General features: G+C 49.9%; 1 protein-coding gene and 1 long non-coding RNA gene across 2 annotated transcripts in view; one reads left to right on the top strand and one right to left on the bottom strand.

The window, feature by feature from the left end:
- Positions 1 to 239: 239 nt before the first annotated feature.
- OSBP2 (oxysterol binding protein 2) overlaps positions 240 to 16,703 on the bottom strand; it is a 164,769-nt gene continuing 148,305 nt past the window's right edge. Inside the window, exons 6-14 of the mRNA XM_048221377.2 lie at positions 15,557 to 15,608; positions 15,176 to 15,322; positions 13,860 to 14,105; positions 11,200 to 11,320; positions 10,812 to 10,915; positions 10,644 to 10,739; positions 10,379 to 10,563; positions 2,207 to 2,433; positions 240 to 1,971 (exon numbers count right to left, since the gene is read on the bottom strand). Of these exons, the coding sequence (XP_048077334.2) occupies positions 1,829 to 1,971; positions 2,207 to 2,433; positions 10,379 to 10,563; positions 10,644 to 10,739; positions 10,812 to 10,915; positions 11,200 to 11,320; positions 13,860 to 14,105; positions 15,176 to 15,322; positions 15,557 to 15,608 (1,321 nt within the window). The 3' untranslated portion in view covers positions 240 to 1,828. The remainder of the gene's footprint in view (positions 1,972 to 2,206; positions 2,434 to 10,378; positions 10,564 to 10,643; positions 10,740 to 10,811; positions 10,916 to 11,199; positions 11,321 to 13,859; positions 14,106 to 15,175; positions 15,323 to 15,556; positions 15,609 to 16,703) is intronic.
- Positions 2,356 to 9,447, top strand: LOC130542438 (uncharacterized). The gene is made up of 2 exons (XR_008956987.1): positions 2,356 to 4,414; positions 4,785 to 9,447. It is a non-coding gene; the product is annotated as an uncharacterized LOC130542438 (long non-coding RNA).

The raw sequence follows: 16,703 nt of genomic DNA, 5'->3' as shown, positions 1-16,703 counted from the left end.
ACCAGTCCTGGGAGCTAGTGATCTGAGTTGCTTAGCAACCTTAAGAAGCCGTCCAGGTCATGGTTATCGAATAATCTTGGAACTCACCAAGGTGGGCTTCCCTGAAGAGAAGAGCTGGGTGGGTGCCTTGGCTTGGCCCCAGACAGCCCCAAGCAAAGCTGTGAGCCCTCCCCTAGGTTCTGTCTCTGCCCTCTGCAGCCTTCCTGGCCCGGACCCTGTCATAACAGGTCTTCCACCCCTACTTTCTCCTCCCCATTTATACCAGCTTTCCATTGCTTTCCTCAGTGCAGAGGAGAAGAAAGTCCCAGGCTCCACCCCCATGCTGCCTTATAGGCCATCACCTGCCCTGCATCAGCCCTGGTCCACCCAGTCACAGACACACTCAGGGACAGGGCCTTGGAAAACTCCAAATCCAAGGTTTTTATTACCAGTCAGAAGGTGCTCCCTCGCAAACAGTGTTGAGAAGAGGTACATTGCACAGCTCTGCTGCAGGCTTGTTGGGGCTACCCAGCCCACCCTGCCTGCCCTGCCTCTCGAGTGGGCACCCTAAGGCATTTCATACGTTGGTATTTTCACTTTTGTTTTTTTTTTATAAAAACAAAACCAGTCCTGGAGTATACAGAAAAAAACCCTGCGATGAATTTTCAGGACCAAACTTAAGTGGGAGGGGTTGGAGTGGGGGTTCTGAGGGGCCGGGCTAGTGGCCACGGTGGCCCAGTCCCCCCACCATTGGCGGAAGCCTTTGGAGGGGGGTCCGAGGAGAGGGTGGGGCACAGCTGACGGGAGGGCTAAATTCAGACAGAAGTGCCCTGTCTTCATCATTTTTTAACTTCCACATATCATAGAAATTTAAGCAAAATAGCTATTTTTATATATTTATATATCATATATATATATATATATAAATCAGGCAAAGAGTTCAGGGGGTGTGGAGATGGGCACCCCGGAGGTGCCTGAGGCCGAGGCGGGACACTGGGTCTCTGGTGCCTGGGGGCACCAGCCCAGGCTGAGCCAAATGTTTGTTCTTATTGCTGATTTGGGGCCTGGTTCTGGGGTGGGGAGCACCTGCAGGCCCTGCTCCCCAGCATGGCCAAGGCTAGGCAAGGGGCTGTTGCCCTCAAATCTACATGGGGGCCACTTGGTGCCCCCTTCCCCACAGTGGGTGCGGCTGTAGCTCCAGAGACAACTGACTTGTGCTCTCCTGGGCCAGGTGGCCCCTCCACTTCCCGTGGAGTCCTGTGCTCCCGGTGACTGCGCAGCTCCGAAACAAATGTGGCCCTGCTATGTTGAGCGACAAAATGCTCCCTGCTCAAAGGGGTCTGGCTTCCTGATGTCTTAAAAAGGGGCTCTTGCCAGGACACGTTTGTGGCAAGAAAGCACACTTAGAAAGTTGTCTGCTAAGTGCTGTACTAAAAATATTTACTAAACCTCTTGGCTGGAAAGAAATGGAGATAGTTTTTTTCTAAAAAAGTCAAAAGTGGCTCCTCAGGAGGGGCCAGTGCCTCCCTGGTGGGGCTGGTGACTGGGGCAGCCCAGGGCCTGGGCTAGCCTGCCTGAGTGGTGGTAACTGGGAGCTGGGGTCCCAGTGGGACCCAAGTCCATGATGAAAGGGCTCGGGTGACCCGGGGCACCTGGGAGCTGAAGAGTATGCAGGTCAGCACTTCCTCCTTCCAAGGTGAGAGCCCCAAAAAAGTGTTTAAAAAAAAAAAGACGGGGGGGGGGGGGAGGAGAGGAGGTGAGGGTAAGGGCCGTGAGTACTAAATTGAGTGCGTTAAAGAAGAGGTGGACCAGGCTGTGCAGCCGCCTGTATTTGCAGGAGGGGTGGCGCTCAGAAGATGTTGGGACACATGTGCCAGTCCTGCCTCTCCTTGGCCTCCCAGTAGCCGCCCTTGTACATGCAGGCCGTCTCCCCGGTCAGTGGGTCCAGCCTCTTCTCGAACCACAGCGGCATGTACACATCGGCCTCCTTCTCTGCTGGGCAGGCACAGCGGGCAGGCGAGTGGACGGTGGTCTCTTCCCAGCCCCGCCCCCTTCCCTGGTTCCCCCATTCCCCGCCCCTAGGACACAGCTTCCTTCCACCCTCCCTGTCCCAGGGGTACCCCTTCCTCCCCATCTCCATTCCCGCCCCCGGGGCATCCCTTCCTTCTGGGAACCCGCTCCCCATCCCCAGGGCACCCTCTCTCCTTGCCTCCCCGCCCAGCCTCACCTTCCTCTGTGCCACAGCCCCGCGAGCAGGCCTCCAGCCGCCTGCGCCGCGACAGGCGCTGCTTCTCCTCCAGCCGCTGCTTCTCCGTGTTGGCCTCGTCCCAGTGCCCCTTCTCCATCAGACGCTGGTCCGGCCGCAGGCGGCTGTCCGTGGGCGCCACGCCCTCCTCGTGCTCGTTGAGGGTCAGGGCCAGCTCCGAGAAGTAGTACATGTTCTCCGCGTTCTCCCTGCGGCGCCAGGGGGCCGTGAGCTGCCCCGCTGGGCCCCGGGCCACGTGGCCACCCCCAGAACTCGCTCAGCCAGCTGCTCCTGTCCTGCCGGCTCCTGCCCTTTTCCTGCTCGCACCTTGCACTCTCGCTCCACCCACCTGCATCTGTTTTGCTACATTCTACTTCTCAGGGAATTTGCCGGTTTCCGCCAGTTTTTCAGCTAGATCAGCGTGAAGTTGTTTCATAATCTCGTTACTACTGCTCTAACGACTAGGACCTGGCAATGTCCTCTCTTCACCTCTGTGATGTGGGTTATATGTGCCTTCCCCCCATTCTGAACAGTCAGGGTGGAGGCTCGTACACTGTCTTCATTGGTTGAAGATGAAACTTTGTTGATCCTATTTTAGGTTTTTCTGCTTTACTGAGTTTACTTTCATATTCTCCTGCTTTGTTGGGGTTTATTTTGCTGTTCTTTTTCTAACTTCATGAAATGGTTGCTAAGCCCGTGATTTTGCAGCTTGTCTTCTTTTCTAGTATGTGCGTTTTAGGTTAGGCATTGCCCTCCAAATACTGCATTAGCTGAATCTCACAGCTTTTATAAGTGTTACTATAATTATCATGCAGTTACATTTTCTCTAAGCTTATTTATTTATTTGAGAGAGAGAGAGCGAGCAAGCGAGGCGGGGGGGGGGGGGAGGGACAGGCAGACTCCACACTGAGCATGAGGTGGATTGGGGGAGGGCTTGACCGCAGGTGAGATCATGACATGAGCTGAAATCAAGAGTCAGATGCTTAAGGCACTGAGCCACCCAGGAGCCCCTTTATGCCGTTGTATTTTCTGATGTCCACTGTATCTTCTTTGAGCTGTGGATTAGTTGGAAGTATGTTTCTTGAATTTATAAACATCTGGGGATTTTTTTCCTAGTCATCTTTATTTCTAGCATAATTGCTTTGGAGACAGACAGTATATTGGTATAATCTCAGTCCTTTGAAATTTACTGAAAGACCCAGTACATGGTCAGTTTTTGCAGCTGTTCCATGTGTGCCTGAAGAGAATGTGTTTCCTGCAGTTGTTCAGTGCAGTGTTCTCTAATTGTCCAGTAGATTCTATAGTTCAAACTCTTTTTTTTTTTTTCCTTTCTCCTGTTTCTAGCCATTACTAAGAAAGTGTTGTTAAAATGTCTTACTTTGGGGGCGCCTGGGTGGCACAGCGGTTAAAGCGTCTGCCTTCGGCTCAGGGCATGATCCCAGCGTTATGGGATCGAGCCCCACATCAGGCTCCTCTGCTATGAGCCTGTTTCTTCCTCTCCCACTCCCCCTGCTTGTGTTCCCTCTCTCACTGGCTGTCTCTATCTCTGTCAAATAAATAAATAAAATCTTTAAAAAAAAAATGTCTTACTTTGGTTGTAAATTAATCCATTTCTCCTTGTATTTCTACCAGCTTTGGTGGTAAATATTTTGAGGCTCTGTTTTTTTAGGTACAGGATACGTTCAAATTTAAAACTCATCTTAGTGAATTGAACCTTTATCATTATGTCCCTCTTACCTCCCGTCTTACCTTTTGTTTGAAAGTCTGTTTTGTGACATTAATATAGCTACAGCAGCTTTTGTTTGTTATTTCTGTGGACAAATCTTTTTTCATCCTGTTACTCCAATCTTTCTTTACTTTCTTACTTAGATGTAGCTCTTGTAAACCACATATAGTGCATTTTTAAAACTTATCTGAAATCTTATACCTGTAATGGGAGTAATTAATGTAATTACTGTTGGTTGGATTTAAATCTATCTTATTTTGTTTTTTTCTTTCTGTTCTCCTTTTTTGGACCTCAGGTGCCCAGCTTTGGATTAGTCATGATACTTGATACACGACACCCTCTTTTTATTGGTCCTCGCATGGCCTGCAACTTAACCACCAGAAGAACCTCTAAACAAAAGGGAGAATCCTGACAAAACCTACACCTAACCATATGGAAAACTCACCAATCCATCGCCTTCTCAGGTAGCTGTTAGCAAGATTCCTGGGTTCATCAGTCCCTTGCTTACCTTTTAATCTAATTTTCTTGCATCTTTAAATACTCTTAAATGTGCATGTATGTGTGTGTATTCCTACGCATATATTTACATATTTGTTTTTAACTGTATAAAAAGAATCATGATGTATGTAACCTTCTGGGACTTGCTTTTTTCCCCTTAATATTATACTACTAAAATTTATATTGTTGCGTGTTTCTGTGGTTCATTAGTTTCAACGACTGTGTAATATTCCCTCCTGTGAATAATACCACAGTTATTCGTTCAATAAATCTCGGTTGTTTACAAGTTTTTGCTTCGGAGTAATCTCATGCGTGTTTCCCATTGTACATTTGCAGGCATTTCTCGAGTATATGCCTAGAGGTGGAACTGCTGGGCTACGGAGTCTGTGACATTCTTCTTTAGGAGGTAAGGCCAGCCTGCTTTTCAACATGGTGGCACCAGTTCGCACTCCCATGTGAGAGATATTGGGGATCTACATCTTCTTCAACACTTGATACTATCAGACTCTTTCATTTTTTTCTTAATTAAATGAAGGCAAAATGGCCTCATTGTGGTTTTGATTTGCATTTCCCTGATTCCCAGTGATGTTGATCATTTTCATATGATGACTGGTCATATGTATTTGTTCTCATGTGAAAATCTGGCTCGTGACTCTTGCACTTTTTCTGCTAGATTGTGTTTGCTTTATTCACAGGTGAGGCGTTCTTGATTTTTTTTTTTTTTAGTTATTTTTAATTGTGGCCAAATTCTTAATACTGATCTGTTGGCTATTAAGTATTGTGATTACCTTCTGCAAGTTTATATATTGTCTTTTCACTTCCTTTAAATTGTCTCTTAACGAACAAAACTTCCTTTAATGAAAAAAATATTTTAATATAGTTGCATGCATCAGTGCTGTTCTGTGTCTTGTTTAAGGTCTATTTCCTTAAGGTCTAAATGATACTCATCAGTATTTTCTCCTTAGAGTTTAACTTACTGTTTCACAGCAAATAAAGCTTAATACTTTTTCTAAGACCTCTACCTGTAGTCAATTTCTGTTCTAATGTAAAGGAGAGATTTAGTTAATCTTTTTCCATATGGATAACCATTTTTCCCAAATCCTTTTAGTGAACAGTGCCATTTTTGCACATGATCTCATGTCACCTTTGTTATATACCAAAGATATATACATCCATGGGTCTGTTTCCAGGCTCACTGTTCTACTGCAGCTTCAAAATAAGTCCTAATATCTAGTAGGGCTAGTCCTTATTTTTCTGTTGTTCTTCAGAAATATTCTGGCCCTTTATTCTTCAAAATAATTTAAAAATCAGTATATCAAGCAATGAAAATCACTATTGGGATTTTGTTTGATCTCTTTAGATAACATCTTTGTAATACTCAGTCTTTCTATATATGAACATTATGCCTTTCTCCATTGATTTAGCTCTTCTTTAATATCTCAGTAAAGTTTTATAATTTTCTCTATAGCAGTCTTGAATATAAGATTTATTACAAGGTCCTTAATGTTCTCTGATAGGATAATTGTTTTCTCTTAAATTGTATTTTCTAGTTGTTTTCTTTTAGTGTGTAGAAATGCAACTGACTTTTGCATATTACCCTTATACTAAAACACCTAAAATGCTTTTTCTGAATCTACTGAGATTTACTAATGTGATGAATTAATTTGTGAATTTTCTAATATAAAATCATCTTTGCATGCCCAAGATAAATGCAACAGGATTGGTGAATGTTTTCTTTTTTTATAGACTGTTGGATTTTCTGATGTCTTGGTTTGGGATTTTGCTTATATATTCATGAGTGAAATAGGGCAGAACTTTAATTTTCCTACGACTCTTTTAGCTTGGTTTGGTATCAGGGTTATCCTGGCCTCACGTACAGGAAAGGAGAGCATTTCTTCTTTTCCTTTGGTCTGGAAGATTTTAGGTACCACTATATAATATATTTCTTGAAAATTTGGTAGAATTCACCTACAAAATTATCTGGGCTTTGTGTTTTCCTTTTGGGAATTTTTAAACTACTTCTTCAGTTTCTTTGATTATAGGACTAGTCATGCTTTTCATTTCTTTTAGACTCAGTTCTTGTTATATTTTTCTAAGAATTTGACCTTCTCATCTGAATTTTAATTCTCTTAGTACTTTCTATGTCATACTAAACTCTTCATTAATAATATTTATTTCTATTTCTATTCTCTCTTGGTAAGTCTTGCCAGTAGTTTTCTGTCAGTTTTTTTTTTTTTTTCCCTCAAAGAATCAACTTTCGGCTTTTTAAACTTCTCTATTTTACTAATCTCTGCTCTTATTTTTAACGTATTTTTTTTTCTTCTGGTTTATATGTTGACCTTTCTCTAATGTCTTAGATTAGAAACTCAGAAAATAATCTCAAAATGAATGAGCTTATTTATGTGCCTGTTTAAGGCAATCTATTTCCTTTAAAGCACTGTCTTTGTTACATCCATTCTCATTCAATTTTAGGTATTTTATTTTAAGATTTTATTTATTTATTTATTTGAGAGAGAGAGAGAGAACAAGGGGAGGGGGTTGAGGGAGAAGCAGGCCCCGCTGAGCAGGGAGCCAGATGCGAGGCTAAATACCAGGACCCTGGGATCATGACCTGAGCCAAAGGCAGACGCTTAACTGACTGAGCCACCCAGGTGCTCCAATTTTAGGTATTTTAAAATTGCCATTCTAATTTATTATTTTACCCATGAGTTATTTAGCAACTTAGCAATTTTTTCCAAACACTTGGGGATTTTTTTGTCATCTTGTTCATAACTTCTGACTTAATTGTCTTATCATAGATGTGGTCTATACACTACCCTCTAAATTTAGTTAAGTCTCTGGGTTCAGATCTTTGCATACTTTCCATGTCTACTGGGTAAAAGGTACATTCTCTGATAGTTGCAACTGCAAGTATGTGGATATCCTGTGTGGTTCTGATCTCCTCAGATCCTTGTTGATCCTCTCCCCCCACCCCTCATTTGACTGATCAGCAAGTGAGAGGGGATATTGAAGTCTCTCAATCTCTCACCATGGCGATGGATTTATCAGTTTCTCCCTTTACTGTCGATATATGCTTTGTATATTTTTGAGGCTATTTCATTACATGCATAGTGAAACTCATATATTCTTGAAGAACTCAGATTTTTACCATGTAGCAACTCTTCCATCCCTAATAATGCTTTTGTCTTATTAAGGTCTATTTTATCTGATATTAATATAGCTATTGTAGCCTTTTCAGTTCGTATTCCCATGATATGTCTTTTACTTTCAGTCTCTGCATGTCTTTGTTTTTTGACATCTCTTAGAAGGTGCATATATCTGGATTTTTATTTTTATTTATTTTTATTTTTTATTTTTTTTAAAGATTTTATTTATTTATGTGACAGAGAGACAGCCAGTGAGAGAGGGAACACAGGCAGGAGGAATGTGAGAGGAAGAAGCAGACTCCCAGCAGAGGAGCCTGATGTGGGGCTCGATCCCAGGACTCTGGGATCACGCCCTGAGCGGAAGGCAGACGCTTAATGACTGAGCCACCCAGGTGCCCCTATATCTGGAGTTTTAAAAAAATCCAGTCAATATTTTGCTTTTTGACTGGTGAGTTTCATCTACTTTTTTTTTGTTATGCTTGGGCCTATTCCTACTGTGTTGATTTACTGTTTTTATTTGTCCTTTTTCTTTTTAGTCTTTTCTTACTATTTTAACATCTTATATTTGTCTCTTCCTTCTAATAAGAACTTAGCAATCCTTCACATCCCTTGGTGTCCTTTTCAGCTCTCTTCAGATCCTAACATGTTAACATTATCTACATCTTAAATTCTACATTATTATGGGAATATTTTCTCTTTTACTTTGCTCTTAGGAATTGTTTTAAAAAAACCACAACTTTTACTTCATATGACTTTTGCAGCAACTTCTGGATTTTTTTTTTCCCTCCCCCTTTTAAAGTGCTAGGGGCGCCTGGGTGGCTTGTTTGAGCATCCAACTCTTGATTTCAGCTCAGGTCATGATCTCACATGATCTCGGGGTTGTAAGATGGAGCCCCATGTCAGCTAAGCACTGGGTGTGTGAAGCCTGGTTAAGGTTGTCTCTCCCCCGCCCCCCCCACCCCGCTCGCTCTCTCGCACACTGTCTTTCTCCCTTTCTCTCTAAAATAAATAAATAAAAATAAATAAACTACTATATCTAATACCGTTTTCATTGTGGGTTTTGTGTGGCAAACCTTCTGAGGCTATTTGCCTGACATTTTTTTGTTGTTGTTGTCATTAGTAAATGATAGCCTGGCTGGATAAAAATCTTAATCTTCTAATTTTGCTTTCTTCATTACCTTGAAAATATTACTCCAAAGATTGGCTATTGAAAGATGTCAATCTTTCTGATTGTCAATCTGATTCTTTATCTTTCACTGTAATCTTCTTATACCCCTCTCTGGAAGCTACTAGAATTTTCTCCTTGGCATTTTTAATTTTCACTATAGTGTGGTCTAGGTGAAAGCTTTTCTTTATCTCTTGTCTCTGGAACTCTACAGACCCTTCAACCCAAGGTCTCCCATCTCTTTGTTTTTATTCTGGGAAATTTATCTCCATTATTTAACTATTTCTATCTCCTTCCCATTTTTCTTTCTTTCTTTTCCTTCTGGGATTCCAATTAAACATTTTTTAGTGGTTCTAGGAAGTATGCAGACTTCACACAGCCAAAAGTTACCATACATCTTGACCTTCTTCTTGGGTAGCACAAAGACCTTTGGGAAGTTTCCTTCCGTTTATCCCTGACTTATATGATCACACAGTTGTATTTTATGTTTAGATTCTAAAACCTGCAAGACATCACTATTCTTGTTTATTTACTGTTCACTTAGGTTCACATAGTTTTTGTTCTTCATTCATTCATCTCAGATCTTCCATCTGGGATCACTTTCCTTCCACAGGCGGTATATCCTTTAATGTGGGTCTGCTGGTGGCAAAATGAGTTATTAGTCTGAAAATAAAATAGTTCAACACTCTGTAAACGTGTTCTCACTGGGTGTATAATTACCAGCTGGAAGTGAGTCTTTCTGCACATGGAAGATCTCATTTGGCCGTCTTCAGGCTTCCATTATTGCTGAGGAAGAGACTGCTCTCAGTCTGCTATTCCTCAGAAAGACATGCCTTTTTCATAACTGGCTGCTTAATATTTTCTCTTTGATTTAGTTTCAACGGTTCCACTGTACAGATTTGGAGTGGAAGATTCCCTGCTGTTTGCTCTTCAGATATGGTCTTTCCTTGTAGTCTCTGACTAGACGTAGCCTAGACCCTGCTCTCAAACCTGATGTGCTCATGGCTGCCCTCGGGATCTTCCTGAGGTTCTCACTCTTACGGGCTCCCAGGGCTGCTGGTGACGCTGCTCCAGGGACTCACTCTGGGTCACTAGCTGGTAAGCTTTCTCTCCGTTAGCTTTCTGTCTTTTCCAGGTTTTGTCTATCTGAAGTGTTTTTTTCTTCTGACCTATATTCCGTTGATGGATTCTATTAAGCCTTTCCAGTTGGAGTCCTCAAGTTCAGTTACGTAAGTTTTCCTTTGTAGAATTTCTGTTTTGCTCTCTCTGGATCCTGCTGTGCCACTTTTTATAGTTTTCTGTTCCTTGCACTGATTTTCACATTTGGTTTTCATTCCTTGGACTGTGGGGACTCTGTCCTTATCAGCCTGTTTTAAGTCTGCGTAGAACTTGCTACCACCTGATATGGTCACGCTTATTTACGGTTGGTTGTCTGGCTCCCACCCCGGGATGTCAGCTGCAGAACATGGCCTCTGCCTACATTGGACAGAACCGTCCCGACCCCAGCACCTGCCGCTCGCTTCTTGCCTGGCCGGGCGGGCTCCCCTGCCTGCCGCTGCCCCCGTGCCTCTGTCGCCCGCTCCCTGCCTGCTCTTCAGCTGCCCTGCAGCCCCACTCACGGCAGCGGGTACTTTTTCCACAGCAGCTTGGCTGGCAGCGTCTGGTACACTGTCTTCTGCTTCCCATCCGAGCTGGGGCTGCTGGGGCTGCTCTGCACGATCTTGGCGCACTCCATCTGTTCATCCCACGAGCCTGACAGCACGTAGTGGGCTTTGCCCTGGCTGTCACTCACCACTCCTGTCACCTGTGGACATGGGCAGGATCAGCATAGGCACACGCCCCACTCCAGGCCCCCCCAAGACTCTAAGAGGTGGCCCTGCTTACCTTCCGGGCTACGTCTTTGGAGAAGTAGCTATAAGGTAAGAACTTCAGCTGGCACCGGTCCTGGGTCTTATGGTTCACGATCTCGATGTCCCCGGTCTGGTGAGGGAAGGGAGTGGTCAGCGGCCCACCTCTAGGCCACACGCCCCCTCCCTGAGGGCACCGCCTGACCTGGTCGATCCAGAGCTTGCCCACAATGATGTTATGCACAGTCGAGGTGCTCTTCCTCCACACGTAGTGATTCCCACTGGCCTGGAATTCTAAGTGGATGGCACCTGGAGGCCAGATAAAGGGTTAGAGGTCAAGGCTTGCCAAGCTAGACCCCAGCCAACCTGCCCACAGTCCCCGGGTGCTGACAACTGGAAGCGGTATTCATGTAGACTGGGGACAGGACCTAGGCCAGGGAGGCACGCAGGAAGCCTTTGGGGAGGTGGGCAGCAGATTTGCAGAGAGAGTAATGTCATTCCTGGAGGCCCCAAGCTGGCTTCTGGGTTGGTAAAACCCTCCCCCTTATCCAGAATGTCTTTCTGTCCTGGGAGAGCACAGGGCCCCAGCTCACCTAGCGGCATGATGGAGAGGTATTTTCCACGGAACTTGCTGGAGATAGTGATCTCCTGCCAGAGGCTCCAGCCGTGCTTGGAGAACACGTAGTGCGCAGCTGATGGTGGGTGGTGGCTCACCTGAGACCAGACCCACAGGACATGAGCGTCTGCTGGATGTGGGCCCAGGCCTGCTCCCCCACCAGCTGGGGAGAAACAGCCTGCCCTGTGCTCAGCACAACAGGCTCCATGGCCCTGGGAGCAGACCCCCGGAAGGATGGTGATCGGAGTGGAAAAGCAAGAGTGTGGCAGTGGGACCAGCCTGGGCGGCTGTCCTGGGCTTGCAGCGGTCGGGAGAAGAGGGCCCAGGCATCTCTATGCCAGACTGGGGTTCTGAAATGGGGTGACGACAGAGCCTGGCCTCAAGGAGGCCCCTGTGACAGGCCGTGCTGAGGGCTAGGAAGTGAGGTGTGACATTCTAGCCAGGGCTTCTGTGCCCACTCTCCAGTTAGCTGCCCCCCTCATCTGCAAGGGCTGCGCTTGCTTGTGCCGTGTTACACACGGGGCCCAGGCCGGGGCAGCCACTTGAACCGAGGGGCAGAGTTGGGCCCTGCCCCGCCCCCCCCCCTCCCCCGGCCAGCCAGCATGGCTCCAGAGCAGGAGTCTGCATCAGTGTCCTGCCCCGGGTGCCGGCATGGATGGTGGTGCAGCAGACTCTGCACAGCCCCTCGAGGGGCCCCCAGCACCTCCCTGCTCCTCTCACGGCACTGGGCGCCCCTGACGGCTGTCTCACCTGCCAGCACACCCCTATCAATTCCCCCTTGTTTGTTCTGTGGCTCCTTTGGTCGCAGGCTCCGAGGGCTCAGCCTCTCCCCAGCTTCCTCACTCCCTAGGGCATGTCTTCACTGTATCTCGGCCTCCGTCAGCCTCGGGCTCCAGCTGTGCGCTCCAGCTGCCCACCGGACGCTTCCGCTCTGGTGGCTGTTTGGACTGACCAGAGTTCCTGCCGCGCCCGCCTGCATCTCTCATTGTCTCCTGTCACTGTAAGTGGCACCTCACTGCCTTTCTGGTCTCAGAATCACAGGTCACACCCGTCAACCATTTCTTGTCACCCATGGCCAGGGTCCTACATGCCCTAGAGCCCACCACACTGGCAAACTCAGGGACATGACCCCAAGGGGCTGGCCCTGGCGCTCTGCGTCATGGCTTCGTGCTCAGGCAGATGATCTAGTCTTAACAGCTGTTCACACCAAATGCTTCGGAGTCATCCTTGGCCCTCTTCCTTGCGTTCCTCCTCTAATCCTTAGCAAATCCTAGCTGTTCTTTCTTCAAAATGCATCTAGAATCCACCCCTCCCCCTCACCAGGCCACAGTAGGTGGTGCAAAGCACCTGTAGGCTTTACTCTGCCGCAGGGGCTGGGGCGGGGGCATAAAACAAGGTAGGTGTCATCACTCCTCCACCTGCCACACAGTGTGAAACCAGAGGCCTCAGGCTGCCCGCCCGCTTCCTCTCCGACTTGTGCTCCTTCTCCCTCACTCTCGGCTTCAGCCAGCTTTCTAAAGGAGCCAGAACCACCCGACATACACAGCACCTGTCCCTCACTGCCCCCTCAGGGGAACTGACTCCCCATCCGCTCACTTCCCAGCTGCCTGTATAGCCCCTGGCCCTTTGGGGGCACTTGGTCAACTCTACTGAATGAAGAAGTGAATTCACTCACTGGTTCAGGCCAAGAACGCCGGGTCATCCTTGCCGCCTTCCCTTCCCTTGCCTCCCTCTCTCCCTCCCTCCCTCCCTCCCTCCCTTGCCCTCTCTCCCCACATCCAAAGCATCAGCAAATCCCCAGGCTCTACTTTCTAAGCAGCTTGTGCTCTGCCATCCCCCGTACCCCGGTGCGGCCACCGTAATCATCTTCCTGTAGGGCTACAGTGCCGCCGAGCACGCCTTTTAAACTAGCCAGCAGACCGTGAAATTTCTGCTTCCTGAGCTCCACCCCAGGCCCAGAACAGCATCTGGCCCAGGGCTGGTGTCCAGCAGCCAAGCCGGGAAGCTCCATGTTGGGTGCCTTCACGCGGCACCTGCCTGGTCCCCCCAGCACCCAGGGAGGCACCAACAGAATCACCCCTGCTCAGACAAGGGCACCAAAGCGCAGGCTGACATGCCACTGCGGAGGCTTCCAGACCCCAGGGCCCGGGTTTGGCTCTGCCTCATGGGGAGAAGACACATCTCTGTGAGGAAGGCATGGAGAAGGGCTGGGGGCAAGCTGACCTCGCCGCCCCCCAGGGCAGGACCTCTGGACCCCAGAAGCTCCTCACACTCCAGGCCTGTACCATCACTGACCAGGGTCCCCACATGGTGCGGGCTCCCCTCTGCCTGCCACCTCTCCTGCTGTGGTCCACCCAGACTCCCCGATAGCACCACACACATGTCCCTTGAGGCTGCCGCATGGTTCCTGGCAGTGGGAGGGGCCCTCCCCTTCCCCACACACGGGCCCTGACTCTGTCCTCACCCAGCTGTCTCCGGGAGGCCTGCCCCTGCTCCAGGAGGCCCAGCCGCTGACTGGACCTCAGCTTGGCCCCGTGGGCACAGGCGCGTCAGGGTCAGAGGCCACATCCCATTCGTCTCGCTGGGACCCCCCGGGCCTGGCAGGAGTGGCTTGGCCGGAGCGTGCGTGGACCTCACCTGCTCGCAGAGGGAGCGCAGGCCCATGTCGTCGAGGCGGTCCAGCTCAAAGGTCTCCCCCAGCATGGGGTTGAAGGGCTTGGCGATGCGGTGCACGGTGGTGGAGTAGGAGGACACGGAGAAGGCGGCCACCAGGCACATCTGCTCCACCGAGCTGGTGCAGTGCGCCGCCTTGTCCAGCAGGTGGTGGTACTCCAGGTCCTCCGTCAGCCGCTGGAGCATGGACAGGGGCTCGTTAAAGTTGACCTGCGGACAGGCGGTGGTCAGGCCCCGCACAGACCTGGGGCCGGCCCCGCACCCTTGTTCTCAGATGTTCGTGGACACTGCTGCTCAGATGGCACCTTCACAGTCCAGTTCCTCCGAAGACCCCGTCTAAAGCCCTGTCTAAACCCGCGGCTCCGGGCGCTCGCCTCCCCAGCGCCTCCAGCCTCAGTTCTCTCCACAGCCTCCCCGCTTTTGGACCTGCTGCATCTCATACCCTGTCCCTGCAGTTACTGTCACTCTCCCTCCTAGGATGTAAATGCCACAAAGGCCGGAGTTACTCTTGTTCAGCAGAGTCAGAATCAGTGAGTGAGTGGCTGGCTGGCTGAGTGGGTTTCCCTCCTATTCTGAGCTATTATGCTAGTTTCCTGGTGAACGCTCCTGTAGGCGGCCCCCTATCCTGGCCTTGGACAGGGCAGGGTCACTCACCCCTTGTGATGCTGGGCTGTGACCCTGGGCCAGCCATCAGGCAGGGACTGCCCTGCGTTCTCTTTCATCCTCCCAGACTCTGTTATGTGGGCACCGTTACTCTCCCCACTTTGCAGGTGTGGGCACAGAGGCTGGAGATGTGAAGGGGTCTGTCCTGGGGCACAGAGTGAAACCAAGTGGCCTGAACCCCCAACTCTTCCTTCCCGGAGATGCCATCACAGCCTGGTGGCACGCGGATGCTACTCCACCCTCCACCCGCAGTGTGCGTGGGTGCCAGAGACCGCTCCCGCCCAGAGGAGGGTCCAATCCTGCCACGCCCCATCTACGAGGCCGCGACAGCGGGGACGTTGTGAAGCCCTGTCAGGTGCAGAGGCCTCTAGGGGTCCCCACATCTCTGATCAATGCAGAGCCCCACCCTAGCTTCTTCCCTCAGAGCCTGAGACCTCTGCTCTCGGGGGATCTGGACAATGTTGTTGAACACGATTTGATCATTTGTTACGTGCTCCTGAGATGTCATTAAGAATGACACTCAGGCCGCTTGTACTTCACAGAGGCCCTTCCTTCTCATCCATGCACAAAAAAGGGCCCCCTGGCACCCACTGCGGCTGCCCCCCCCCCGCCCCTACCGGCATAGGGATCTTGGAGAGCTCCCGGCCAATGCAGTTCTTCATGATGCTCCAGAGATTAAGGCTGTAGTTGGGTTTGTCGGGGATGCGGACACGCCTCTTGACTTTGGGGGGGCCCTTGGGCACAAGTGAGGCGCCATCTAGCACCTGCCAGAGAGAAGGTGCCTGTGAGCAGAGGCCAGGGAGCCCCTTCAGCCCCAGCCCTCACCTCTCCCCGTGCAGGCTGAGGGCCGAGCTGGCTGCTGGCACAGTGCTGGTGCAGGCGGAGGCTGGCTGGTCGGTCAGACCAGGATGAAGGCAGCCAGAGCCCGCCCCAGGGGCCCGGAGCCCAAAGTACAAGCCTGCCTTCCAGCCGCCCTTGGGGTCTTCCCTCTCACTTACATTGTCTGATGAGGTCCAGTCCACTGAGCCTGTGGACCCACCCTCCGCTTTTCTGCAAGAAACGCAAAAGGGGAGGCAAGTTATTTACAAATCCTGAGGCCTCCTGGGGACCTGGCCACCTTCTATCCAGACCCCTCAGTGAGGTGCAAGGGGCAGCCCACCCCAAGGCTGCTTCTCCAATGGGACATCTCCAGTTTGAGACATTCAGTTGGGCTGAGAGACCCAGGGCAGTGATTTGGAGGGGCTCCCACCCACTGATGCCCCATAGGAGCAGCCACTAGAGCAGTCACCCGAGGTCCCTGCATACAGCCCCTGGGACTGGTGGACCCAGGATCCGGATGAAGCTAGGGGTGGCCATTTCCTCTGGCAGAGCCTCCTAGGGCCTTGTAGACCCCCTCCATCACAGACAGACCCCACCGTGTCCTCACTGTCTGCTGGTCTGACTCTCGCACTAGGCTGGGGTTCCAGAAGGGCAGGAGGAAGTGGGTCAGATGCATGCCTGTGCCTGTGAATACTTGTGGTGAGATGGTTGGCCAGGGCAGCAGGGGGCGGTATGGCTGAGGGCCCAAGCTCTGAGGGATCCCCAAGGACAGGTGACCTGGGCCAGCTGGGGTGAGGGCCAGGCACTCGGCAGTCAGGGCCTCAGGGAATGGGAAGGATTCACTGGGTGGACCCACCTGCAGCCCAGAGTAGCTACACTGCCAGGGAAGGTGGTCGTTGGGGCCTTGGGGCTGTGTCAGGAGCCTAGGGAGCCAATGAAGAGTGTTGAGCACAGGGGTCACCTGCTTGCTGGTCGGGTGGCAGCAGAGAGGCCTGGGGCTCTTGGCTGAGGTGTGGAAGGTGGCCGGGGTGGGGGCACTGAGGAGGCGGCGGTGGAGCCCAGGCCCCTGGGGACTCCAGGTATGGGAGGGGTGGGCAGGGAGCTGGAGGGGTCCACGAGGGTGACACTGCTGGGTGATAAAGTGAAAGGAAATTCAAAACAGCCAAGCCAAGCTCATTTTGAGAGCAATATAAGCAAATTTTAAAACATTATCAGGAAATGAACCGTGATTGAGTTGGAAATACACTGTTGATAGGACTAGAAACTCCCTGAGTGTTTCTGAGATCTGGACGGCCGTCACCCTGGAAGAAACCAGGACGTGGGGGT

The sequence above is a fragment of the Ursus arctos genome, unplaced genomic scaffold (genome assembly GCF_023065955.2).
Source record: "Ursus arctos isolate Adak ecotype North America unplaced genomic scaffold, UrsArc2.0 scaffold_34, whole genome shotgun sequence".
In the NCBI taxonomy this organism is placed as follows: domain Eukaryota; kingdom Metazoa; phylum Chordata; class Mammalia; order Carnivora; family Ursidae; genus Ursus; species Ursus arctos.
The sequence above is the reverse complement of the archived record's forward strand: the minus strand, read 5'-3'. Positions and strand labels throughout refer to the sequence as shown.